The sequence below is a fragment of the Lichenostomus cassidix genome, chromosome 2, assembly GCF_008360975.1.
Source record: "Lichenostomus cassidix isolate B80296 chromosome 2, HeHo_3.0, whole genome shotgun sequence".
NCBI classification, from domain to species: Eukaryota; Metazoa; Chordata; class Aves; order Passeriformes; family Meliphagidae; genus Lichenostomus; species Lichenostomus cassidix.
Window position 1 is genome coordinate 60,669,759 of NC_139482.1, and position 27,518 is coordinate 60,697,276.

General features: G+C 35.0%; 1 protein-coding gene across 5 annotated transcripts in view; it reads left to right on the top strand.

Annotated features, from left to right (window-relative positions):
- Nucleotides 1-27,403, top strand: part of ATP9B (ATPase phospholipid transporting 9B) — a 154,174-nt gene extending 126,771 nt beyond the window's left edge. For 3 of the 5 annotated variants that reach the window (XM_085051714.1, XM_085051717.1, XM_085051718.1), the window contains 16 exons: nucleotides 1,566-1,814; nucleotides 9,743-9,904; nucleotides 10,500-10,592; nucleotides 11,751-11,834; nucleotides 12,367-12,537; nucleotides 13,941-14,039; nucleotides 16,618-16,707; nucleotides 17,156-17,300; nucleotides 17,623-17,687; nucleotides 18,143-18,298; nucleotides 18,452-18,516; nucleotides 19,716-19,824; nucleotides 21,463-21,520; nucleotides 22,207-22,410; nucleotides 24,810-24,842; nucleotides 25,631-27,403. In XM_085051714.1, the coding sequence (XP_084907840.1) occupies nucleotides 1,566-1,814; nucleotides 9,743-9,904; nucleotides 10,500-10,592; nucleotides 11,751-11,834; nucleotides 12,367-12,537; nucleotides 13,941-14,039; nucleotides 16,618-16,707; nucleotides 17,156-17,300; nucleotides 17,623-17,687; nucleotides 18,143-18,298; nucleotides 18,452-18,516; nucleotides 19,716-19,824; nucleotides 21,463-21,520; nucleotides 22,207-22,410; nucleotides 24,810-24,842; nucleotides 25,631-25,767 (1,920 nt within the window). In that variant the 3' untranslated portion in view covers nucleotides 25,768-27,403. Of the gene's footprint in view, nucleotides 1-1,565; nucleotides 1,815-9,742; nucleotides 9,905-10,499; nucleotides 10,593-11,750; nucleotides 11,835-12,366; nucleotides 12,538-13,940; nucleotides 14,040-16,617; nucleotides 16,708-17,155; nucleotides 17,301-17,622; nucleotides 17,688-18,142; nucleotides 18,299-18,451; nucleotides 18,517-19,715; nucleotides 19,825-21,462; nucleotides 21,521-22,206; nucleotides 22,411-23,359; nucleotides 23,452-24,809; nucleotides 24,843-25,630 lie in introns of those variants that run through there. The other 2 variants (XM_085051716.1, XM_085051715.1) reach the window with 2 other exon arrangements.
- The last annotated feature ends 115 nt before the right edge of the window (nucleotides 27,404-27,518 follow it).

Consider the following 27,518-nt stretch of genomic DNA (forward strand, 5'->3'; position numbering starts at 1 on the left):
GACATTGATTTTATCCCTTGTTTGTGTTCTGTTTTATTATTACACTGGACCTACTAGACTACTGTCATCTTAATGTAACCCACAAATCTATTACAACCTGATTATATTTCCCCACTGGAAGCATTTTGTGATAGAGGGCATAATCTTTAATGGAATTTGTGTGAAATTAAATTATACAAGCATCAATAAACATAACATAATTCAGAAGGAGTAAATCAGCTTAATTTATTTGTGACTGTAATGGCATGAGCGTTAGCAGAATGCAAATGCAAAGGTTTAAAGCAGTAGCTGAAAAGCAGTGCCAGATGAGCAGAAAGTTAAACCCTTTATTAGACAACACTGTAATTTGATGGGCAGAATGTTCACGGTTCAGCAGATTGCAGTCAGGAGGAAAAAAGCGTGGATTCTGAAAAGGTTTTCTGAGTTACATTGAAGTGAACGGAAGAGCCTGTGGTAGTAGTGCTGGTATATTTAATGTGCTGACTTTAAAAAAAACAAAAAACCAACCATCAAAACCCAGTAAACACGGCCCCCCAGAAAAACTTATTTTAACTAATTGTAAAGAAATAACACTTTTCAGAGGAAGATTAGTTCACTTGTGTTCTCGAGCATTTCTGAAAGATAACTTAAAACAGTCCTAGTTTAATGGTTATGCAGCAGTAATGTGATCTTCAAATATGTGCCAAACTGTTATTTTGCATTATTATTTCATTAGTTTATTGCATTCTTGTAAGGACAGAAACATTTCAGCCTGAAGCAAAAGCATAAAACTGCATTAGTTCACAAATAATACAGAAATTGTGTAAGTTATAAATTAAATCAGCAATGTTCATATTTTAGTGACTCCTAATATTTATATTTTAAAATTATCCTGCTTTTCTTCTTCTGTTCTCTTCTGGTCTCTTCTTTTTCTGTTCTATTCAGATCTCTTCTTGTTCTGATCTCTTCTGATCATCACAAATGGGGTGATCTTTTAAAATACAGAGATTTAGGTGAAGATTAAAAAGAAAAGGTTTTCTTTTCAATTTAATGGTACAGGTGAAGAACACCACCCAAACAGCACCCTTGAAATTTTGTCTTGGTGTTTCTGAACTCATCCAGTTGGTTCCTGGTTTAAATGCATTGTTTAAAAAAGAAAAAGAAAAAAATAATTCATAGAATGAAAAAGACATGAAAGGACTATTGTGACGGATCATTGAAAAACGTAGAATCCGAAGTGAGGTAGCAGGGTTTCTGCAGAATCCAGTCAGCCTATTCAGCCCTTTTCCTGCATACTTGTTTTCGTTTCATTTTTCAATTGTCTTCAGGCTCTGTTACTGGAATTTGACTACAAATGCAAGGTGATGAGCCCATAGTGATGTATAATTTCTTAATAGAAGATGAGGCTTTTTATGAATCATAAGCTGAATTAGTTAACCGTAGGTTATATAAAAATAAAGATGGTTTTTAGTCTTATCATTTATCAGCCTTTGTAAAGATAACAGTCAGATATAGATAGGTAAGTATTCATGTTTTGTTTGCATTTTTGAACTTTGGTTTACTGTTCATTGTGTTGGGTCTAAAAGGTCCACTCTCAGAACAGTGGAAACAGTACGAGCTCCACACCATCCAGGAAACCTCAGTCATCTGCACCCAAAGTGCGAAAGAGTGTCAGCAGTCGGATACACGAAGCGGTGAAGGCCATTGCACTCTGCCACAATGTCACCCCAGTATATGAATCCCGGGCTGGCGTGTCTGCAGAGACAGAATATGCAGAGGTGGATCAGGACTTCAGCGATGAAAATCGAACTTACCAGGCTTCCAGCCCTGATGAGGTTGGTATGCAAGGCTGAAAATGCTTATATCTCCTAAAGAAAAGGGGGCATAAAGTTAAAAAGAGAAGAGCTGTGAAAGAGAAGTGTTTTGGGCAGGGGTTTCTTTAAAATTAGTAGTAATCTGTTTTTATTTTTTCTATACCTTAGGAAAGATCTGGTGTTTCTTTGTTGCATAAAAGTGTTTTCAGTTATTTGACTAAAAGATCTGTCAAGTCAGTGCTTTGGGGTCAACACTGTCTAGAGCATTGCAATTAAAATTTTATTATGAGGTCTATTCTCAAAATATTAATCTATGTTTGAATCATAGTATGGCATTAAAGGGAAAAGGAAACTGTTCTGAGTGATGGACAACCTGGTGCATTAGCTAGAGATGCTGCCAGGTGAACATATAGATTCTTAACAGGAAAAAACAAACAAACAAAACCCCCAGAAACAAAAAAATGCCATCAAACCTCAAGTGCTTCTTTAGAATAAAGTTTTTGAGCTTCAAACTCTAGGTGGCTTCATAATCTTCAGGGTTCTTTCAAAATTGCATCAAGTGTAGCACAAATTTAAAACACCATTTCAATAAAAACATGCCTTTGGCTTCCATTGAAATCCAAATTTTAAACAAGTCCCACTGCTTTCATTGGATTTGAGTTATTGTTCTGAATAATCCTGTTTTAGGCCCTAAATTGATTGCCTAAAATTCAATATAAAAAGATATTAGAAGAGAGAGGCAAAGCTCATGTTTCAAAATACTGCAAAGTAAGTTCACTTTATAAAAACGTGTGTAGTTGATATAGTAAAATAGAGAAATAGAATGTTTTGAGGTTGTTTTGCATCTGAATGTGAGCATCTGAAAGTGATCTGCGAATGAAGGGCATATTTGTTTTAAAGAATTTCTAGCATTTTCTGAAGGTACTGTTGTAGTTGTAACCCCCAGTAGCTTAGTCATAAATAAAATAAGGTTGTTGTAAGATGTGAAGAAGGCAGTGTGTACCTGAAAGTCTGAATATTTTTCTAGCTGTGCAAGTTGATCTCATACAAGACAATGTTTCTTTCACAAATTTCATCTGCCAGAGCATAGAGTATTATTCATGGTATAAATTTGGTTTTCATGTCTAATATGTCACCATATGTAATGCTAACAAAATTTTAGCAGTTCAAACTGCAGGCTGTAATTGCTAAAAGTAACAAGTCTATGACAAGTGTTTTTAGGAATGCAAGAAATAAAATTAAATCTGTCTTCATGTAGTACCAAACTAGCAGACATTACATGTATTCAGATTCCATAAACAAGTTCATAGTGTCAAAGGATTGTAGAATATAAAGCAGTAGATGGTTCTCAGTGACTAAAAAATGGCAGTCAGAACATTTTTTAAAATAAAACTCAGCAGGACTTGAGATGCTGATCTTTGGCTAAAATCAATAATCCATAATACTATATGTGCTATTGTATAGTGTGAGCTGATCCACGTTATGAACTGAGAATGCTGAAAGGGCATTTATTTATGCCAGAAGGCCATTTGTTTATGTTATGTAGTTGGATAATGTTTGACCTGTTCTATTCACATGTACACATTTTCATCTGCACATACATTCATATTTACTAAATATTTCAGTTTAATGAGCCTGTGAGGTACTACTGAGGGTAACGAATGACTGCATGAGCAAGGATCTGCCTATGAAGATATGATGACAACTATAAATCAAGTAAACTTTCTGCTTTAATAACCAAAGGTGTTACTAAATCAGGCAAAGAAATGTGCAGCTGAGAGAGACAACATGAGTTTTTTCACCCGCTCACTCATCTCTCCTGTGGGTTTTTGTATATTTGTTCAGTTGTTTGAAACCTGAAAATGCTACCATGAAGAGCAATTCTCCTCCCATATTTACTAAAGAAAGCAGCTGTAAGACTTGAGAATTATACAAGTGGTGCCCTGGGAAGACAGTAGGGAATTTGACCTTGGAAAGACAGGAAAGTTGATAAAGTGCTAATACAACAGATCTGGGACTCAGGATGGAAAGGGAGCTGGAAGAAGAAATCAACAACAAAGAAACTGTTTGTGCTGCAAGGGAGAGAATGCACACATATCCTTTTAATAATGATTTTTTTTTATCATTTCAACTCATACATTAAAACTCCATGGCAGTGAAATGAAATGTTTGCATTCTAAAACAGCCTTAAATTTCCTTTTTGTTTCTCAAAGATAATGCTTGACACACTAGTAAAATTATCATATTGAACAAATATGCTTTAATATAATGAGAAATTGATGTTAAATGGAGTCTTATAAAAAGATGAAGCCACAAAAAGCATGTAAACAGCATAAAAATTGCAGCATGACAAAAAAAAGCCTAAGAGTTGAAAGACTAGCAGGTCTTTGTCATAATTTTTTAAAGACTTCTATTGATGCAATGTTTGCAAATCACTGGAGCCTAAGGAAAATAATGTAAATGGTTCATTATTTAGCTTATTGAACTTTCCTGCAGTTAGGTTGACGGATGATGCCAATGTTTCCCAATCACCAAAGTACCATTTTAAAAGCATTTTTTATTGAATAAAGTGCTTTGAATATTGCACCCTGGAGCTTTATTTAGGGAAATGGTTCAATTGGTGTTTTCTGTTTAACCTCAGCACTGACCTATCACAACATATTTGGTTAATAAGCAACATTATCATTTAATAGACTTAACCGGTTTTATGCATTGTACTTTCTCAACATTGCAACTGTTCTCTTAGATTTTGTTTATGGATCTGGCTTGATTGCAGTCTTTTGAAACAATATATTATTTGCACAGTTGTCTGTTGCATAATATAATATTTCATGATCACACCATAGGTGTAAAATGCAGAGAACAGTGTGTAAGTATAAACTATTCTTCCATATAGGAAGGTATAAGAAGCAGCTTAGTACTATGCTAACACACTACACACTTAATGAATTGACTTGAGGAACTCTTTTGAAATTCCTCACATCTGTGTGTATATGTGTGCATCCATATACAGATATAACCATAACAAAGTATGCACATTTAGAAGTAGGTACATTTATCATAAAAGATGTATTTAACCTGAGATTAGTAACTGATTTTGTATTCATAATGCAAGCCCTACCTATGCCAGGCTCTTTGTTTCTTATGATAAGTGATCAATATTTCATTTTCTCTGAAAGAATGGAAAGTTTCATTTGTCTGTCACTTGTCCTCTACAGCTGTAGCATAGCAAACAATAAACATTCACTGAGAACCCACTAGAAAAAAAAAAAACACCAAAACACCAAAACACCAAAACCCAGCTTCTACTTGACCATCATCGTGTGGGTTTAGCTCATCTGTAGAAAGCCAGCTACCTTAATGTAATGAACAATCATGAAAGATATAAGCTAAGTAGGCAAAGCAATAGAGTTCAAAGGTCAGAGACCCAAGCAGTTCAGGGCATGCTATGAACAGGAGCCTTTGAAGACCTTTGTTCCCCTTGGTCAGAAAAGGTTGATCAGTCATGATTTTTAATGACTGCTTACTCTCATAAACCAGCCATTTATTGGTTATGCTTTGTCCTGCACTGTTGTAGTCTCAAGCATTTCTAATTCCAGGATCTTGGATATTTAAATATTATCTTGAAGTGTGGTCAGTTATTTAATTCCAATGTTTCTGTCCAGAGACAACAGAGTTGCTAAAATTAATTACAAGGGTACAAAGCCAATCATTTAAAAACAGACAGGAAAATTATATGCCCTTAGTGAAGCAGCTTTTGTGTTTACAAAAGTGAAGCTGTAATGTATGAGACATGTTGTATTGTTTAATTCATTTTATTGTGTGTGCTTATTGAAGCAAGACTAATTGTGTTGTTTTGTCAATGTATTGTGAAAAGCAAATCACTCAGTAGCATAAAACCATCACTTGCATGACCTTCGAGACCCACAAAGAATAACTACTCCATAGCTTGTCTTGAATATTGATTGGTAGTTTTTTCACATGATCAAGCTGTATTTTTAAGTTAATAATTTTATTTTAATTAGGAAAGGGTTTTTTTATTAAAAGTGATGTACTGCAAATGTTAGTTATAAAATCATTGTTTATAAATATAAACAAACCAGCACTGATTGGAGACAGAAATGAGTTGTTGAATAATCCTGATGGAAACTGTTGGGAACACTCAGGCAATGGGGAAAGGAGATCCCACTGCGTCTTCTGTGCTTCCAAAGCAATAGCCTTACCTTAAAAATACCACACTTAGAGTGTCTGTATACCTTAGACAACAGTCTGTTTTTGAAAGCAGATCCTATTGTTTGAAGTGAAGATGCTCTTAAATACTCTGACAGAAATACAGGTGGGTTACATGAGAATTCTTCTGAGCAGCAAAACTAGCTTACAAAATTTCCACCCTACTCCTTCCTTCTTACGCTATGAGTTGCTCCCTCGTATATGCCAAAACCTTTGAAGACTTTATTTATACTGGTTCTTTTTTCCTTAAAGTGTCAGGCTCATAGCATGGCTCCAGGAAGGCTTTGAGCAAAACTGTGGTGAAACTCCCAAACTGCCCTATGAGGTGGAGAACTGCCAACAGCAGCCACAAGGCAGTGGATCTTTTTCTTAAACTAATGTTAGCTCAAAAGAGAATATTGTACATTGAAAGTGAAAATTATTTGATCATAAACTTTTTTGAGCAACAAATACTGTAAATATTGATCAGTTCTGTATTTCTGCTGGGGAACCAAAATGGTAGTCTGGCCCACAGGGAAAGGAAAGCAGGAGCTGGGCAGTATAGCCAGGCTGCTAGAGGCTGTGGCCTTAGTGATGAGGTGTAAAGCCCCACAATATCCAAGTACGGTGAAAAGAGTATGTCCCATGATGGAAAACTGCAGTCCAGAGTATGTGTTACTGTACAGGTCAACCCTAACCCAATGCATAAGTTGTTTGGTTTGATTTGGTTCAATAAATGAACATTTCTAAACAAACAGGGTTATTATTTCCCCATAACATGGACACCCTGCCATGGTCTGTAACAATGGTGTTTTTGAAGTTTCAGCTCTTCATACCCCTCTGGAAATCCACTTGTTCCTCAGGCAACTGAGTTAGAAACACCCTCCTGCTTAGAGAAGCTACTTCCACATCCTGAGCTGGTACTGCTCTAGGTGATGTTGTGGGTTGTACAGTTACTTCTTAATTTGGGATAGTTTCCATATAAGATCTCTGAATTTGACTTTGAATGGAAATCTGTGCCCTAGTAAGTGAAGCATTTGATATTTGGGGCTGTGAACTATAGAAGCTCAGAGGGTTGGGTGGCCTCTAGTGAGGAAACACTGCTGACAGAAGCAACTAGAGCTCAAGAGTGGGCATGTGGTAAATAGAAACATCTGGAAGATTTGGGGTAAGAAACACTAAATGAGGTGTTTCTCACTAGCTCACATCAGATCTATTGCATTTCTGTTTCACAATACAATAATTTGCTCCTTTCTTTCCTAATTTGGAAGTTGCATCTTTGATGTTGTCACGTGAGAGGTGGATGGCTGTCTTTACTTTTTGAGTAGCTACTGAGGAGAAGGACAATTACCAAGTTAGACCACAGATCTCTCTTTACCTCCACGCACATTGCCTGCCCTGGGAACACAGTTAGTGGGTTCAGCTGCATACCTGTGTCTCAGTTATGGAAGCCAGAGAAGATCCATAAAATATTCAAATAAGTCCTTAACCTGGATTAAGGAAATTGGACACATTTCATCTGTGTGTGGGTGTGTCAGCAAATTAATGGTTATCAGCAAACAAATGTTATCACTGGAATGGATTTTCTTTTAAAACAAAATGGTGGCATCACCAGTGAAGACCTCTGTGCTTGTCCAACCTTTAATTGCTTTATCTGACTTCTCCATTATGTCAAGCTCTTCAGAAGCCACAGCATTCTAGGGATTCTTCATTTAGGCACACTAGCTTGCAAGACCATTTTAGTGTAAGGTTTCAGAAATGTATTGAAGAAAATACACTTGTAGAAAGGAAGCCTCAAGAAGAGAGATTTGTCTAAGAATCCTTTTTCTGAACACTCTGTAGCCAGCCTTTCAGTATATATGTATTTAAGATTTGTAATGTAGATTTTCATGCCATTTGTGAGCACTTGTTTAGAAAAAAATTTCTACATTCTAAAAGCTTCAGGTATTTTAATGGTAAGAGCTGGCTATGTTGTTCTGGATGCTGCTCTGATTCATTCTGAATGATGAGAGTCAGACTTGTCTTACTCTCAAGTTTTTTCAGTGTCCTTGTAGGCATCTGTTTCACTCTTGAGCCTTATTGACTCTTTCTTGAATGGTATTTGCCCTGATCAATTTAAAAGAAAAAACAAATATGCAGCTGTGTATAGGCTAGGTACAAGAATACAAAATGACTGTGCTGCAAAATGCTAATTCAAATGGTGTGTGAAGCCAAGCATAAATGAAATAATAAACAGATTTGAGTCACCAAATATAGAACACTTAAGTCCTTGCTGCAAAGGGATACAAATAAGATAATAGGGTTTTAGTAGAAAGATGCAATTTACAGGTCAGAATGTAATAGTAACCCTTCACTGTGAAAATTGAAAATTAACCTTGGAAGTACTGGATCATTTACAGTTTATATGCTACTTCAGTTGGAGAAGAAACGTCTGTAAAAAGGCTTCCTGTAATTTTCAAGAATTTAAAGTGTTGCTTTTCAAAGTGTGTTCTATTCTCTTCCATAACTGCATCTCACTGTATTTTCACTTGGTGATGCTTACACAGATGGTACTACTAGGGTTTCTTACAGGTTCACAGTGGATTTTATTGCAATTTTAAATTTTCTCAGAAGCTGTGGTGTTTTACTTGCTTTGCGTGAAATTCTTAGTGGCCATCATGTCTGTTGAGCTTACCTAGGCACTTTTCTACTTGCGTGTCTTTTCATCAGAGTACTTGATTTTAATTTTTTTCATCTTACCTGAGATAAATAGCAGAGCCTATTAATCCGTTAAAATACAGGTTCTATAAAAATCGTGTGAATTTCATTATAGTTATCTTTCTAGTAATTTAAAAATCTGGTTTCAAGCAATGATTAGCATTTGGAAAAATAAAAGTAGGTTGAGGAGGAGAAGTTTTCTTTAATCAGAAAAAAAATAGGTATAAAATATATCTTGTATATAAAACAGTGAAATCAGTAAAGCAGTTTTTCCTAAAGTATTAATTTTTTTAAGGAATAAATCACACAGTGGTGGTGAGAGATATTTAAAGCATAATGTAGAAAAATGTTGAAGCTATAGTCATGCACTTCAAGCCAGCAAAATTTTGAAAAAGGGACTTTCACGTGTGGGTTTGTGGGATGCACTATTGTAAGCTTGGTTTCCATCCTATTTGATGTCAGAAGAACTCAATTATATTACTGTTTAAACAAAGTAATAAAATTTTGCAAGTGAGCAAAGTAAGCTAAAAATAAGGTACTTTTTGCTTACCTATTGACTCCCTATTACATTGTCTCAACTTGCATGCAACTGTAGATGTAATAAAATATTTTATATGGAAATACTCCCAAAGTCTTTTACTTACATAATGGTGTTGTTGATACAGAAATTATATTCTGATTTTGCATAATTTCTACTGGATGTCCTTGATGTATTGTTGAGTATATATGGGGTATTTATGAGAATGGTTATTTCTGAACAATATATTCTAACTACCTCATTTTCAGTAATAAGTGCAAGTAAGTTTTTTACATTCTTCATAACAGTTTTTGTAAGGTCTTCAAGGGATATACATAATTTCATGTATTAAGATTTTATACTCAGTCTTCTGCTGTTCACTTTTTTTTTTCCTAGATTCTTGGATGAGTTAAGACTTTTACCTTAGCGACAGTTGCTTGGCTTTAGCCTAATTTATATAACAGTATAATAGACCTTTTACACTTAAATATGTCACTTTAGTCTTTTTTTTTCTTTCTTTTTTTAGGTAGCTCTGGTGCAATGGACAGAGAGTGTGGGTCTCACTCTGGTTAACAGAGATCTGACCTCAATGCAGCTGAAGACCCCTGGTGGACACATCCTGACGTACTATATCCTGCAGATCTTCCCCTTCACTTCCGAGAGCAAGCGCATGGGCATCATAGTTAGGGTAATTGTGGGGGTGTTCTGGGTGTTGGGTTTTATTTTTTAAAAAATACTGGCAGATCACTCCTGCAACAGAAAATACCTCAGAAATTCTTAATTTGGATTATATTTGCCTGTCTGTGGATTCATGGAATACATAATGAATGTTGTATCATTAAAACGTGTAACAAGCATTTGCACTAAGTTATTAGTAAATTTTTAATTACCAGGTATTTCAAAGATACAGAGTTTTCTGGTTTGGGTTAGATGCTATTTGCCAGCCAAGAAACTAAATATAAGTTAGAGGGGACATAACAGTGATATTTTAAAATTTAGTTTAGGGACACTGAGATTCTGTTATGCTTGTTAGCCACTTCAGTTAGAAGTGGTGCTCTTACATGAAAATAGGGGACACATATCTCAATAAAATCAGAATTAATATTAGCATAAAATAATAAAACTTACCCACTTCTTGACATGGTACTTCGTCTTTTATAAATGGTAACCCATTGACTGCTTCAGAAGACAATTAAGTTATTGGTAGGTAATTGTTTTGACTGTATGAACAAGTATTCCTCCCCCTCTCCCCCCCCCCCCCCATTTTTTTTGTAAAATTTTAGGATGAATCTTCAGGAGAAATTACATTTTACATGAAGGGTGCAGATGTTGCCATGTCCACTATTGTACAGTACAATGATTGGTTAGAAGAAGAGGTAAGAAAGATCAACATTTACAAAAATAAAAATGTTATAAAAACTTAAACTCTAAAATATATCATATGTTATTGGGATATGTTTAAAGGAAAATCTGAGGCAATGCAGTAATAGATTTTGAAACACATATCCTAAATGTGTTTTAAGGGATTAAAATTAATTCTAATTCCTGAATAACATGCAAGAGAACCAAAGCTGGTGGTAGTAGTAGCAGGCCATGTTCGTACTTGAAACAGGGATGGTTGTTTTTCATTGACTGACCTTTCACATAAAACCTAATTACTTCTGAGAAGTATTCTGTTATAAAGCTGTTTATCCTGAAATGCCCTTGTTTGATCAAAATCTCTAGTGAGGTATGATTATGAATTACAGAGTTTGATAAGCACTATGTCCAAACTGATTTTTTTTGGTCACATTTATTAAACTTCAAATAAAATAGTTAGTGACTGAATTTCAAAGCTGATTAATATTTTTCACTATGTATTTAGTAGGTACCAGCAATCATCTTATTTTTGACCCTACATACAGCCAATATGTTAATACAATGATTACACCATGTATGTTCATAATGGTATTGGCAATATGAATCAATATCTGCTGCAGGGCAGTTTGATTTATTCAGGGACATGAATAAATTAAACTCCCTCAAGACCTAGCAAAATGTCATAAAAATTACTTTTGGCGATAATGATGCGCAATTAATTGTAAAATAGTTGTTTAATTTATTTAGCCTTGTGTGCTCAAATCAATAAGTGTTTGCACTGGAGAGCCTTGTTTTTCATTAAGACATGCTATTCCATGGCTATTTTTAATGTGTAGATGTTTTTTCTGATTAGAGATATGTTCAGTGGAAAAAGAAATGTAGCTCTGTTACATGTCTCAAAAGTAGTTTTAATTTATTTTAAAGCTTCAACCTAAAAAAAAGTTTTCTTTAAGCTAGGAGAGAAAGTCTAGTTGACTTACTGATAGCAAGCCACTTCATTTGGGGGACCTGAAGTATAATTGCTTTTTATCCTGTTTTTGGCTTCTCCAGGGTAGTTTAAGAGTCTAAAGAAACACCTAAAATTATGGGACAAATACACCCTATTAGCATACAGTATAAAACATGAGCATATGATTGAATATTTGCATAACTATTCTGTGCTTTGGTTCATTTAGTGTGGTAATATGGCACGAGAGGGACTGCGCACACTGGTTGTTGCCAAAAAGTCACTTACTGAAGAACAGTATCAAGATTTTGAGGTATGAAAGGACAAAGTGATCTTGTGCTTTACCATATTTAATTACCTCAAGGAGAACATTCCTCTTTTTTATTTTTTAAGGTTGCAAAAAAAGACTATTCATATTTAAGAAATAGATAATTGAGGTATTGTCCACAATCTGTTAAAGATTTTGTCATTCATTAGGGTCCTGCTTGCTTTATAATGGGATTAGACAGTGTTTTCCTCAGAAGCTAGTGTAATGTTATTTCTGTAGCTTCAGCATGACCTAAAAAACCTACTTGTGCTCAAAGATAAGGCCTTTCCTCCTTAAATGCTGTGATGCCTAATTCTTAAAAGTTCTTCAGAAGGCATTCTCTTGAGGTGACCTGTCAGAAGAACCTTGGATAACATTGGGTACAAAGTAAAATTGCTCTTTTAGTCTTGTTCTTCATTAAAGATATTTAAAGACAAACATTTAGCCAGCCTAATGAATCCATGCTATCACTGAGTGGTAGACTGAATGTATACTTTATGAGTCATAGGAAACTCAAAGTGATTTTGTGTTTGTGCAGAGTCGATATAACCAAGCAAAGCTAAGCATACATGATAGAAACCTGAAGGTTGCTGCTGTTGTAGAGAGTTTGGAGCGAGAAATGGAATTACTGTGTCTCACTGGAGTAGAAGATCAGCTGCAAGCGGATGTTAGACCAACTCTAGAGATGCTAAGGAATGCTGGAATAAAGGTACTAAACGCATACTGCTGACATAACAGGTTATCATTTATTAACTTTTAAAGTCAAGACATAACTTACATTTGTCTATATTCAGGTTCTTTCAAAGTAAGAAATGTCCTAAGCACATTCTGGGCATGAACTAGCAGAAACAAACAAGGCACTGTGTGCAAAGTTCCCTTGTCTACCACAGGGTTCATCAGTTTCAAACTTACTTCTGTAGGAAAACTACCAATGGATGGATGTATGTGTGTCTCAGTCATTTATCCCCTGGCTGTCTACAGTAAACTGTCCTTGCTGACATTAAATGAGTTTGGCACAAGATTTGTGTGACAAAAATGTTTTCGGGTTTGGCACTCATGAGAAGTTTCAGCAAAGATCAAAAGGTGAATTGTTTGAACTAGAGTTCAGAACTGCCCTTGAGGGTTGTTCAGTTCATGTTAAAGAGATGGCATGAAAAGCCATGCAAAAGAGTTGCTTTGCTAGACAGTATCAATGGCACATATACAATTAATGCATTTATTTGAGGGGGGGTTTCAAGTAAATATATGAACGATATTTGAGGGGAGGGGGCAAGGTTATATACGTTTTGGTTTAAGCAGATGTCAAGCTCTGCTCCAAATAGTTGTATTGACTTTGCATTGGTTAAACTGAGTCAGACACAATGGGATGCTTGGCACATGCTGCTTGTGCTGGACTTCAGCCACTCCAATATCTGCTGGAAGGGTGGCACAGGGGGGGCAAAGCAAACCAGGAGAATTTTGGAATGCAATGACAATAATTTCCTGACACTGGTGATTTAGTTGTCAGCAAGAAGAGATGTTTTACTAGTCCTCTTACTAAGAAACTTACTTGGTGTTAAGGGGCTGAGGGAGCTGTCACACTTTAAGAACACATGAATCTTCAACTTTGTTCCTTGCACTTTACTGCCTTCTCAGTTCTGCCTGGTCAGTGGGCAGGATCTCTTTGGAGTGTTGGGCCTGTAGCTTACCCTCCAAAATTGGCTGTCTCATTGCTTGGCTGCTGTTTTCTGAGATTATCACCAGAGTCACAGACTGTATCGCATCATTTTGTCAGCAGATATCATCTGCATCCTCACATTTCTGATCAAGGTAGTATCAGGGCCATAGGGAGAGGATTTTAATGCTTCCCCAGGGCTTCAGTTTGTCTTCATATACATTGAGACACTGGCCCTTGTGAGAAGGGAAGGGGAATGGAGCTGCCCAAAGTAAAGACAGTTTACATATTATTGCAGTAAAAACTGTTTGTTAATTTTACTGAAGAAATGAAGTATCATTATATTTTCTTGGATAATCTAATCCAAAAAGGTGCCAGAGAAAGTTTGAAGAGAGATGTCATTTAGATTTGGAGTACAGGTAATGTCCAAAGGAGTAAACTTTTATATTATCTTGCAGATATGGATGTTAACAGGAGATAAACTGGAGACAGCAACTTGCATTGCGAAAAGTTCTCACTTAGTCTCTAGAACTCAAGATATCCACATTTTTAGACCTGTAAGTATAGTTCCAATTTTTTGTTGGTTCATCAAAGGACAGCTAATAACAATGTTTCTGTATTTGATTAGTAGTTGGCTGGTTGTTGAAAATTATTGGGTTATTGTACTGAATGTCATGATAGTGGTCAAGAGAGTAGTATTTAGGTTGTTATTCAGGGCTGTTGAATTACAAAGCATTTAAGGGTGCTGGTTTCTAGATCTGTTGATGTGCTATAGAAATGTTTGTAGCCATGTTTGGGTGACCCAGGTTCAACATGCATTTTACACCCTTCACAACAGATATAGCGAGATACCTCTGATCAGTGATGCAGAGGGCTCTGTGTGAAGTGAGGTGCTGAGCCACTGTCCATAAATTTAGGCTATCTGAATGCCATTCTTGCCTGTTCTATAATTTTCATTGATAGAACTCTTTAAACTCAAGACTTAATTAACTCAATCCTGAATTAAACTGCGATACCAACATCTTCCATTTAGACATAGTTCAAATTGGTATGAGAATTTTTTATGCCATTATATATAGGTGCATGTTATAAACAGACTGTTTATATAATTGTTAGAAAAGTAAACTGAATCTTCTTCTACACATTTTATTTGTGTAGCATCAGCTTGACTGAAGCCATACAAAAATGGATTTTCCAGACGTTGATTGATGCTGTGTGATCAGACATAATGCATCTGTTTGTTGAAAAGGAACCACTTGCACCTACCGAAATAATTATATTAATATAATTTACATGCAAATGTATTTTCCTCTGAAGCATCAGAATGTCAAATTAGGCCCTGCAGACTACTATTTGCAATTAAATTATTAATGCTTCTGATAAAACTTCAGATCAATTTTTGTTGACCTTTCCATGTTGTAACACCACAAATTAAGTCTTCCTGAACAAAATGTGTTTAGTTGAGTCAGATTTTTATTTTCATTACCTTGACTGGTAATAAGAGATCAGTATAAAACTGTGTTAACTAAAAATGCACAAAGTTTTTAATTAGTTAGAAAATGCATTTATACACAGTTATTTTGCTGGCTATACTTGTTGCAAAGAAATAACTACTGAAGTAATGTAAGAAAATGTCAAGCACTATAGCACTTCTATTTTAGTTACACATTAGAAAGAAAAACTTTCTGCTACTCTTTTTCCAAAAGGTGTTTTGTTTTTACCAAAACTGTTTATTCTTAGAAGTCTCAGCTTCTTCAGTTTGTAAGTCTAGAGGTATTTAGAGTTTTTTTTTAAAAAAAGCATTATGTTAGGGGAAATGTAGAACAGAGAGGACAATCACTGCTCATCAGTGTGCACAAGTGCTGACATCCTTTCATTTCTGCAATGAAGGAAGGTTATACTGAGCCCACACAGTCTGGTGTTCCTAACAGCTGTCAGACAATGAGCTTTCTCTTGACATGCTTAATTGTGGGAAAGAAGGAAAAAAAATCTGAATTGGGGCATGGGTATGAGTTTTTCTTTTTCACAGGGGCTTTTTAATGTAACTCAAATTTTATGGGTAGTAGAGAGCATCTGGAGAGAGAAAGGTTCTTTGAACTCCATCTGGCTGGGTAGTAGTGGGCCAAGGACAAAACTTCACATTCAATGTAATTAAGATTCATATATCTTAAAAGTTATTTAATTAAAGTGTTGACAGAGACAAAACTAAAAGTGTAATCAGAGCTTGTGTTTTATTCTGTGCTTGGAACTTCGTCTTGCATGATAGCACTAAAATATGTTGATATTTATCAATGGGGGAAAAAACCAAAACCAAAAAACCAAACCATATTAAAAACAAAACAAACAAACAAATAAATAAATAAAAACTCACTAAAAAAGCCACCAAAACAAAAACAAAACAAAAAAAAACACCCACCACACCCAAACCTGCCAGTCTCCTCAAAATCTGGCTATAATTTTCATTTTTCATGTTCTGTTTTGTAGCTCAAAACCTTCCAAAGTCCATTTAATAACCTTTGACTGGTTTTTTGCATTTCACAGGTTCTGAAAAAATTATGTAAATAAAAAAATCTATTTTGTAATTCATTCATATTATGCCACTTGATCTTGCCTTCAAGAGTCATGCAAGATCCAAACGGATTAGTCCTAAGGAGTATCTTTATGTGCCCTTTGAAATCTGTGCCTGGTTACACAAACTGAAGAAACAATTAATAGGAACACTTTATGTTATTCTAAGAACATATTTTACTGCTTAATAAATTTTAAAAATTGAGGTTTGCTTGGGAAATTTTTCTCTTTTTCTCTAATCTTGCAAGGATGAAAATACTCAGACCAGCTCAAAATTCAGACATTTTAATGTCATTAATTCATTACTATTTTACCCCTTGCAAACTTTGGCGAGGAACCACTTAAGATGACTACACAGATTTTCCTTGTTTTAGGGTTACTTTTTCACTCCATAAGACTTGAGTCTTGTAGTAAAATTTCATGGGGATTGGACTTGCAGTAGGATAAAGCACTTGAACCAAGGCCTTCTGAGTATGAGTTCTCAAAACCTGACCTGTTTAGGCAGGTTGTTTTGTTGGTTTTTTTTAAGAATATAACCATCTTTTAATTTAGTGTTTTTCATTGAAGGTTGCCACTCGAGGAGAGGCTCACTTAGAGCTAAATGCCTTTAGGAGGAAGCATGACTGTGCCTTGGTGATATCTGGGGACTCACTTGAGGTAAAAACTTGGTTTCTGTCAAATTATTTATTTGTTCATGGTCAGAAAGTAACGTAATAGCATGTTCGTGCTCTTTTTTTGAGTTTTTGCCCATACGTTTAAGTTGTCCTTAGAGCTACTTTTGCTTATGGCTCAGTGCAAATTCAATGGGCAAATGTTACTGGTTTTCTAGTCTCCTGTACAGTAACAGAATGGAATTTGTATGCAGCATGCTTTAGAATTGTCTATTCTCTTAGCCTCGAAGCATGTTGGCTCTCAAACTGATATTCTCTTTGATTTTAAAACTAATAAAGTCACAGTCAGGAGAATCTGGTTCTTTTTTTGTCTCCCAGTTGGATGTTGTACATGGAAAACTTCATTAAAGAAAACTTTATACCATGTTTTTGTGTTGGACTACATTGCAGTACTATTTAACTGTAAATAAATGCAAGTGCCTTTTTTTCCTCAGGTTTGTCTGAAGTATTATGAACATGAATTTGTAGAGCTGGCTTGTCAGTGTCCTGCTGTAGTGTGCTGCCGATGTTCTCCCACCCAGAAAGCCCACATTGTGAAACTGTTACAGCACCACACTGGGAAACGCACCTGTGCAATAGGTAACTGTTGGCACAATCCTTACAGTAAAATCTGTGTAAAATAAATGTAATCAGCAGGTGGCACCACAGAGAAATAGCTGAAACAAAACCAGAGAGACTTCTTTACCAACAGCCAGGTACTGGGTGTTACGTAGTTGTGGCACAAAATGCCGTTCCATGAGAAAGATGTGGTTGTCTTCTCTATTCTGCAGGAAAAAGTCTAGATGACTGAAGTAATTAATCATAAATCATAGATTAATTTTCAGAATTTAAAGGTATATAAAGGGTTTCTCAAATACTATAAGGCCTCTGAAGAGCTGAATATTGCAGTGACATTTTCCAGGTGATGGAGGAAATGATGTCAGCATGATTCAAGCAGCAGACTGTGGAATTGGAATTGAAGGCAAGGTAATGTTAACAGTTTCATTGTGAAATGTGTGCCACATAGCAGCATAGTAACATGTGATTAGAAGCTTTATTCTTAAACAGCAGTGAATTGGTCATTTCTAAGTAAAGTATTATGCAAGATGATAAGAATGCTTAGTCTTTAATGTTTTCTTTGCTTCTATGTCTTCTGCTTTATCTTTTTAAAAGCAAAAAACAAGAAAAGGAGAAAAAACTATAGTTACTTCTGTGTAGCATTTACCTGAAAGAAGCAGAAGAAGCAATTAAACTTACTTGTTACAGCCCACTGCATCTTAGAATATGCACAGAAAAATGGTCCTTTGTGTCTCATTGCAGGGTTGATTTTCAAAGTAGGAACAAACTTATATTTTAAAATTGGTTATTGCTTAGGATTTTGAAACTTGATACACATCTTTTACACTGGACTTTGTATTTGGAATATTTTTCTTCTGTTCTAGGAGGGAAAACAAGCTTCTCTAGCAGCTGACTTCTCTATCACACAGTTTAAACACATAGGCAGGCTGCTGATGGTACATGGTCGAAACAGTTATAAAAGATCAGCAGCACTTGGTCAATTTGTCATGCACCGAGGCCTTATTATTTCAACTATGCAGGTACTTAAAACTTTGTTTTCTAAATAGTTAAAATCACTATGCCTGTCTTTTAAATGTCACAAAAACCTAATTAACCAGCATTGTTATTTTTCTATATTGTATTTTATATATAGAATTATATTAAATACTTAATTAATTGTCTGCTTTTTGTAGGCTGTATTTTCATCAGTCTTCTATTTTGCATCTGTTCCCTTGTACCAAGGATTCCTAATGGTAGGGTAAGTCAAAGCAACAGTTATGGTATCTGGTAATAAGTACAGCAAATTAATTGCATAAATAATACCATGGGCTTGGTGTCATCCATGTTTTTCATACATTTATCATTGGTACACTACCAAAACCTGGTAGTAGAAAGAAAAGTCACACTAGGTTGGATATGCACTATATGAGGGGGAAGTCTCATTATCAGTTCCCTGGAGAGAGGGATCTGCATAGCCTTAAGAAGATACCGTAGAACCTGTGCACATATGGGGTGAAAACAATAGAGAAAATCTCCCAGACCAGACCAGCTTCAGCTGTCACACAGATTGATGTACAAACCTCAGTGAGAATCACAAGTTTTCATGTTAAAAATGGAACTGAGGCTACTGTAAAATTTCCTCTGGGAGTGCACTGCCCAAGTCTGCCACGTAGATTTCCATTCATGTGAATGTATGCAGGATTAGGAGCACCTTGGTCATGTTGCAGCAGCCAGTTTGTTAATATGGTTTCCCAAGTTATACAGCTGAGAGCTATGCATAGTATGTCTGTGTTTGTCTCTGTTCTCTGTCCCTACTGACCTAAGAGCTGCTTTTTTATTCTCGTAAACAGTAACAACTTAAATCGACGCTGAGTTAAATCTCAGTTAAATCATGGTTTGATTACCCCAGACTTTGCAGAGGCAAACAGTAGACCTCTCTAAAATGTTTGCAAATAGTTGTGCCAAGTTCCAGGGAAGTTCGGAGAAAAGTATACACCTGGCATGTGAACAATAAAATCCAAAGCCATTTACAGAGCTGTTAAGACTCTTACTCATCCATCTACCTTCTCCATGTTGTCCAGAATATAGTACTCTTTTTTTTCTTTAGTTTTCATGCATCCATCTGTAGATGAATTTAAATGTCAGGTCTTTGGACTGGTTGCATAAAAGTGCAAGTGCACAGGGAGTATGGTAACAGGTGATAAGCTTGGGTGATAGAAAAAAAAAGGGGGGGTTATTGGTTTTGAGTGTTTAAGACCTCTGTAGTTTCTCACAACTGACAGCTCTCAGAACCACAAAAGCAGGTTGCATATGAAAGCTGTATTGGTAAGCTGGCTAAGTACTGGGAAAAAGAACAAGTTTAATTCCACTTACATAAAAAGAATAATTTAGCTCGGTAGATCAGTTAAAAATTATATCATACAAAAGTGTTAATGTGTCTTCTTTCCTTTCACCTAGGTATGCAACCATTTATACTATGTTTCCAGTCTTCTCTCTAGTATTGGATCAAGATGTGAAGCCAGAAATGGCATTGCTATATCCAGAACTTTATAAGGATCTCACAAAGGTATGAATGTCCTCAGCGCTCAGCTGCAAACTAATGCTGAAATCTCCAGTGTGCAAAACTGCAAATTCTTACAATCATTTTCTTAAGGTATTCCTAAGCAAGACAGATTGCACAACTATGCCAAGTTCTGTACTATTAAAATAATTTACACTACCAAACGTTTCAATAATTTTTATTAATACATTTGTTGAGTCACCAGTGGTTGTATTGAAATAATTCAAACCTGAAGGTATTTTGATAGAGCAGCCTTGACTCTGGCCCCAGAATCTTGATGTGGAGTTATTTATGTTTACATTTTCACAGCTTATTTTTCATTTTTAATTGGTAGATTGATTTATAGATTTATTTTTTCCTAACATTCAGGAATTACTACTGATGTGTCCAAAAATTGTCTTCTTTTAAATAACAGATATTAATAACTGATCTCAGTCTGATCTGAGCTCAGTCATCCATAGATACTGCTTTCTGTGTGTTTGCACATACTTGCAAACAGTCAATGTTTATAATTTTGATACCCACAAAAGTGAAGCAAATCCCAAGATTCTGTTTTAATAAGCTTTTTGAAAAGCGCTTCTTCTTCATCCTTTGCTGTCAGCTAAGAAACTTATGATCCAAGGCAGAAGCAATCTTTTTAAGGGATAGTAGATTCTTCAAAGATGTTTCTAAAAGTGCGGAAGCCGACTGTAGTTAAACAAAATCCAAACTTTTCTGAGTCTTTGTCTTTTTAATTGCACTAAATTAACTATTAGCTATGTTAGTCTGGGGTAATTATTTTTCATCTGTTGGAGACACTGGTTCTTTCTTTCTGTGCTTGAGAATCTTTAAAGTTTTTGAGATTTCAGCCCGTGATTAAACCTGACAAAGCATTGCCTTCACCTGCTAAACAGAGCTGTGAGCTTGCCTGTGAAAACCTGTTCACAGAACTTGAGGCTTGCTACAGCAATGAAGAAGTGCTGATTCTTGCCTGTTCCAGACTGATCATTCTTTTGTGGCAAAAGGGTTGCTTTGTTTGCCACTTTGTCCTTTAAAATGTGAATCCTTTCAACTCTTCAGTTCTAACATATTTCATCAGTACCGTCACTGAATGCAATGTACAGCATTTATTCTTTGATTTATGCATACATTACAATATGTAACATTCACAATCAAAAGATTTAAAATTTATTTGGTAATAATTACTTCCTGAAAATCTGTGATAGTCATAAATTTATTCTGTGAAAGCAAATGGGCAGTTTATCTGACATTTAGAAGTTACTGGTAACTGCAGATTTGCTTGAGGTTTTGGTCAGTAGGTACACAATGCTATAGTGGTTTTGAAGACTACATTTTACATATAAAAAATAAGCTAATTTCACTGTAATTATCATTCTGAAAACCAGCCAGAGCCTTGCAAGTTAATGTATCTCTTCTGTTTAAGGCCTTAACTCCCTTATTCCCAAATTTAGACTTTGTGCAATTTCTATACAAGTTTCAAGAATCATAAAAACAAGTAGAAGCTTTTTAGCCTATATCACTTCAAATACTGGTTATTTTACTTGTAAAAAGTCTCTCTAGTGATGAACTATTAAAAATATATGAGCTGAATAGATTTTTTTTTCTTTTAAGTTGTGTTTAACTGTCCTCTCACGTTTCCCTTAGGGAAGATCTTTGTCATTTAAGACCTTCCTCATCTGGGTTTTAATCAGTATTTACCAAGGTAGGAGAGAGTCCTAATTTTGCTGAACTGAGAAATTTTTGTCTGCTATTAGCAATATTGTTTTTCAGCTGCAGGTTGAATTCCCAAAGCTTAACATTTCAGCAGCAGTTATATATATTGCTTTCTGTTTATCTTGTAAATTGATATTCCTGTAGTGTGCCAGGCCTATTCAAAACACAGCGTGATTGGTATTTTTATAGGTGCATGTCGCCTAAAAAAGGACATGCTTTTTATGAAATGCTAATCAAAAAAAATTTTAATGAGTGCTTATCACATTGCATGTATTTACACAGTAGCTTTCTTTCATGGAATGACAGAAGTACTGTTGAAGAAATCTGAATTACGTAATCAGTTAAAAGTAATTACACTTTCAACAATATCTCATTTATTTTGCAGCACTCGACAAAATGGGGTTAATTAACAGTTCATTAGATATATTGTACTAAAACGTGTTTAATTTTCTAATAGTTTTATTTCTTTTGGACTTTACTTTGGCTGGCTTATTTTACATGTATGAAGTACAGTAAATATCCTTCTTTTAGAAAGATCAATGTTACAAAAAAAAATGCAAGGCAGATTTTCATAATAAGCAATCAAATGTTCAGTGTACAGTTGTAAAACCTGGTAGAGTGAAATTTTATTGAAGAGTGTGTTACCAACCTTGTGTGCTTCTCCACCCTACCCAGGTGGTATTCTGATGTATGGAGCCCTGCTGCTTTTTGAATCTGAATTTGTTCATGTCGTTGCCATTTCCTTCACTGCCCTGATCTTGACTGAGCTCTTGATGGTTGCACTGACCATACGAACATGGCACTGGTTAATGGTGGTGGCTGAATTCCTCAGTCTTGGCTGCTATGTGGCCTCTCTTGCATTTCTAAATGAATATTTTGGTGAGTAAAAGTATTTTAGCAAATAACTTTTATCTTTTTAATAATGTTTTTCTCTTCCTTTTTTTTCAGTTAAGAATACATGATGTTTTGAAATGCAGTTTTCTTTATAAGAAATATAAATTAGTTCAAATTAGGCCTAATTAATGTTGGGTTAAAATATTCTCTTATCCTTTTCTTCTAGAATTCAATAACCTTTATCCTCCTAATATGGTTAATCTAAATGATAAACTTTACCCAAACCACTCATACCTTTTCCATCCTTGGTCCAATATTGACAGTCCAAATTGCATACCTTAAATTGCCTTTAAGATTTGCACTATTGAAAATAGATATGATTTGTAAAAAATCGGGATCTTTTTCTGAATTGGTGCATTATTTGGTGCACCAGACCAAATGAACCTCATTAGATAGAACTTACAAGGCTAAAAGGCCTGAAGTATTGTTAGAGAGTGAGGCAACAGCCTAGCAGGAAAGATATCTTATATAGGAACCATTGTTTCATAATTATAGTAAGCTTGTATTAAGCCTGCTTTGCTTTAAGTTTTGGTATGCCATACTGTGTCTCAAAGTTCTGATTGTTTTTAGTTCTCAAGATGAAAGAACATATTAATACATATTTTTTATTGAATCAACTTACCCTTTAGTAAAAACAAAATAACTTGATGTGATTGTACAAATGTAACTTACAGAAATATACAGAAGACCTTTAATTGTACTTCACAAGGAGTAGAAAATAGCTCCTTCTCTGTTTTCTAAGAGCTGATGAGTAAGGAGTTGCCCTTCTTCAGCTGTCATTTCTCACAGCAGAATTAAGCATTGCATGGCAGTTTCTAGAAGTCTCATAGTTCTGCTTTCACTCTCTTATTTCCCAGGTGTTCAACATTAGGGTAGTGTATATATATCATATAGTTATTTATTCATTCAGTAAATTCTTCACTGCCTGTCCCAGGTGTTCTGTTACTTCCCAGATTTCTCAGGAGTCAGGTTCTAGTGAAGAAACAACCCTGCTGGGCTTGGTACTTGTACTCTACATTATTTCAGGTTTGCCAAAAACCCTTTTGTTTACTCTGACAATGATGCACAGAGTCATTAATAGAGATTATTGGGTTGATTTTTGAACCTCCACAGTCAGATTACAAATTAAAGGAACAAGCAAGAACAGATATAGGTACTAGCACTTGAGTCTAGACTTCCAGAAACTTCATAAGGCAGAACTTGCTGCTTCACCTTTGTAAGTCTGTAGTACTGGGGACAGCCAGTCCTTCCATCCTTTCTGGTGTTGTTCTGTGAAAAACACTTTTAGATGGTGTTCACAGAGGTGTAAAAGCTGTAGGGACTTTGCATCTTGGAAACCTTTCCGTAAAGGGAAGTGTTTTTCTCTTTGTACTAGTGTTTGCTGGACAAGCCAAAGCAACTGAGTCTATGAATGGTTGCATGGCTTCTTGCAGCCCAGGGACTTAACTTCTCTATTTTCTGTATTTGAGGGTACTGAAAAGGCTACAATTTCATGAGATTTTGTAAAGATGTATTTTACTGTGTGTTAATCTGAGAAAGTGCCTTGCTTTTACTCTCACTTCTGCTTAATGCTTTACTCTTATTTAATCTGTCGCATTGTAAATGGGGAAGGGAGCTTTTTTTGTGTATGTGATTTACCATAAACCTAAGTGATGGTTTGCAGTTCAAGATACAGGACAACTTCCGTGAATCAAGAAAAATGATCCAGACCACTAGTGCTTGACTTTATTGGCAAATAAACTCTTTCCAGTGATGTTGCTTATAAAGATCATCTCCTTCCAAAGAAATTATTTGATGACATGGCACTCAAATTAGTAAGGCAAAAATATTTGATACTGTTCTACAGCTCTGACTCATGAAAGTAAAATAGTTTTTATGTTTCTGAGTTAACTGCACACAGTGCCCTCATTAGGGTGTCTATGATAGGTTACATGGGCTTTCAGTATGTCTAAGCAGGCTTAGGCTAAAACTGCATAACAAGTTTATACATTGAAATTTAATATGCAAAGTATTTTTAATGAGTAAAGTTGGAGCAGTAAAGCATGTCTTTACTGCATTTTCTGAAGTGAATTTTCATTCACATGATCAAGTTGTTTATACAGTAAATTATACCTTGAAGTCGAATGTAAGGAAAGTGCCAATCTCTTCACAATCTTAAAACATGATCAAATATAATGTTTTCAGATATATGTTTTCAAAGTGTTTTGATTTAATTGCTGCTTAAAATAATCAAATTGACATGTGAAAGGCAATACTATTCCAGTTAATGCTACTAACATTGTTTTCATTCCTTTGTGTGTAGCTAACCTGTTTGGTGTTTTTTTCACGTAATTTTTTGTATTTCTGTAAATCTATCCTTTCATTTTCCCCTCTTTGTGAAACAGGTATAGGCAGAGTGTCTTTTGGAGCTTTCTTAGGTAGGTGAAGTTTAACTTTTCTTGAAGTTTTGCATTGGTTTTTTTGGGGTTTTGATCTTTAAAGATTCTCTCAAGAGTAGTAAATTATTTAATATATGCATTTGTAAATAATGGAAAAAAAATTTAAACATTTTGAAAATTCTTGGGGTTACCTGAGTTCTGGGATCTTTCCGTGATAACTAAGTATGACCTAATTATCACAAATAGGGTAAAAAAATTCATTAGCAAGTGTGGCGTGTCAGCATTCTTGTCAATGTTTGTCACAAACAATTAGCTTTTCAGTGTGGCTTATAGCAATATCACTACATTGTTTTCCCATGAAATTTTTTGGCTCTAATGTAATCTCTGTGATTTTAAGAATCAGTCCATGTAGATGTTGTGAAAAAAAATAATCAATACAAAATAAAAGATCCAAACTAGAAAAATTTCTGGTTGGGAGCTCGTATTATAGTGGGGAAAAATCATTCTTGCTGGTAGAAAAATAAGCTGACTTACTTTTTTATTATGAGGGAGTCTTGCTTTTAAACTGAGATTCTGTTTCCCCTAAAAATTACTTCAGCTGCAAAACAGTGTAAGGACCATAAAGGAACGCTGAAGTTCCTGTCTAAAAAAAATAATTGGCAAAACCAAAATGTTGAGGTTAACTTTTTGTTGCTTTATTGCCCTTTTTTTTTTAAATCGGACAATAGCATAAGCAATAAAAAGACCTTTACTGACTTTGCATTGTGGAAGTTCCAGTTTCCATGTTACTGGTTCCCATTACTTATTTTCCCTTTTTGTTTCTACAGATGTTGCCTTTATCACAACTGTGACCTTCCTGTGGAAAGTGTCAGCAATCACTGTTGTAAGCTGTCTTCCACTTTACATTCTCAAGTACTTGAAGCGCAAGTTCTCTCCTCCAAGTTACTCCAAGCTTACCTCGTAAAAGTGATTATATTCCTATGGTTTTTCACCCACACCAGTCTGCAGATTGCATATTCACTGTGCTTTAGTGTCTATGGATTTATGTTGGACTAAAGAAACTAAAAAAAAATTTCAAAAATCAAAAGGGATAGCATAAATAGAGGACAAAAAGAGGAGGAAACATCTGACAGATACAATAAGACTGATGTATGCTAACAACTATTAGAAATAAATTAAATTTTCTTCATGTTGATTTTTTTTTTTTTTACTTTCAGTTGCTATGGTTATAAAATAAAACCAATTTACCTTTGATTTCATAATGTTTCTGAATGGTTTCATTGCTACTGTAAAGGATCTTTTGCTACTGTAAAGGATTTTTTCCAACTGTATGTCTCTTCTGCAAGTTTAATTGAAAGTTTTATTATTTATTACATAAATTTCCTTCTTTTATTATTGTATAACTTCCTAATTCAAGCCCTTTCTTTTAATGTTTATATATGGAAAAGGTCATTCATCCATACTTACTGTAACAAACCTAATACCTGTAAATGCCCGTGTCTGTATTAGCAGCTATTATTCCTCATCAGACATTGATTAATATGCACTATTTCAATTATGTACTGATGTCTGCATAGCACAGTATGATTTTAGGAGCTGTTGTCCTATTCTGTACTATCCATTTCTGGCACCAGTAAATTACAGATGTGTGATGTTGACAGCAGTTCTTTAAATGCACATCACAGACAAGTTGCACAAAAGCTGTTTAAAAATTAAATTATACATTCTGTACATAATTCCACAGCACCTATTGATCTGTACAGATATCAAAACATGGCTGCTCAGTAAACATGTTTTAAAGTTCCTATTCATTTTGTATTTGTAAAACTGCAAATAGTGTCAAAGTACATTTCTATATGAGAAGTCAAGTAAACCTTGTATTAGCTAATATGTTTAAATTGCCTTGTAATCTGTTTACTTAGGTTACTCAGGTAAAAGAAAATAAGAGGAACACATGAATATCATGGTAGGAAAATCTGTCATCTTCCAAGTTGTAAATGTTATGTTTTTATAACTTAGTTTGGGTGCAAACTTGTCAAAAAAAATCAAAACATTTTTGCTTGTAAGCTGTCAGAGTCGAGTATCTTGGCTGAGGTATGACACTTTATAGCAGCTGAAGATCTCATGCAATCTGAAGGGTCCAAATCTTGCATACTGTACTGGCAAGTAGGATATATTAATTTTCCATTCTGATATAACTTTGCTTTCTCAAGAAGTACATATAATGAATTTGGCAGAGTCTATTAATCAGTGGAAAAGTACAACATAACTATTCATGCTTTGTTTATTAAATATTTGTGTGTGTGTTTTTAAAAAACACTTAATCTGGATGTCATTTTTATGTTTGACTGTATGCCTTTACAATATAGTTCCTCATTTGGTCTCTTTTCCCTTATGCCATTATTATTTTGGATGAGTATTATTTAAGTGATAAATATAACTACTTCCTGGGAGAGCAGAGGAAACGGCTGCAGAGCTATTTGGACTCCACCCCACTCCATTCATTTTTGTTTTCAAAGTTTTTTCTAACTAGCTATTTATCTGCTTTTTTTAATTTTCATTCCTCATTATAAAAGCAATAAAGCCTAATTTCTACCAAATATTAGTGGTACATGTATTGAATAAACTACTGAAGTAGAGTTTCCTTTAATTACATGACATTAGACTAGTTTGCCCTGTCCCTCTGTGAACTCGCTTCTGTAAACCCCCACAAGA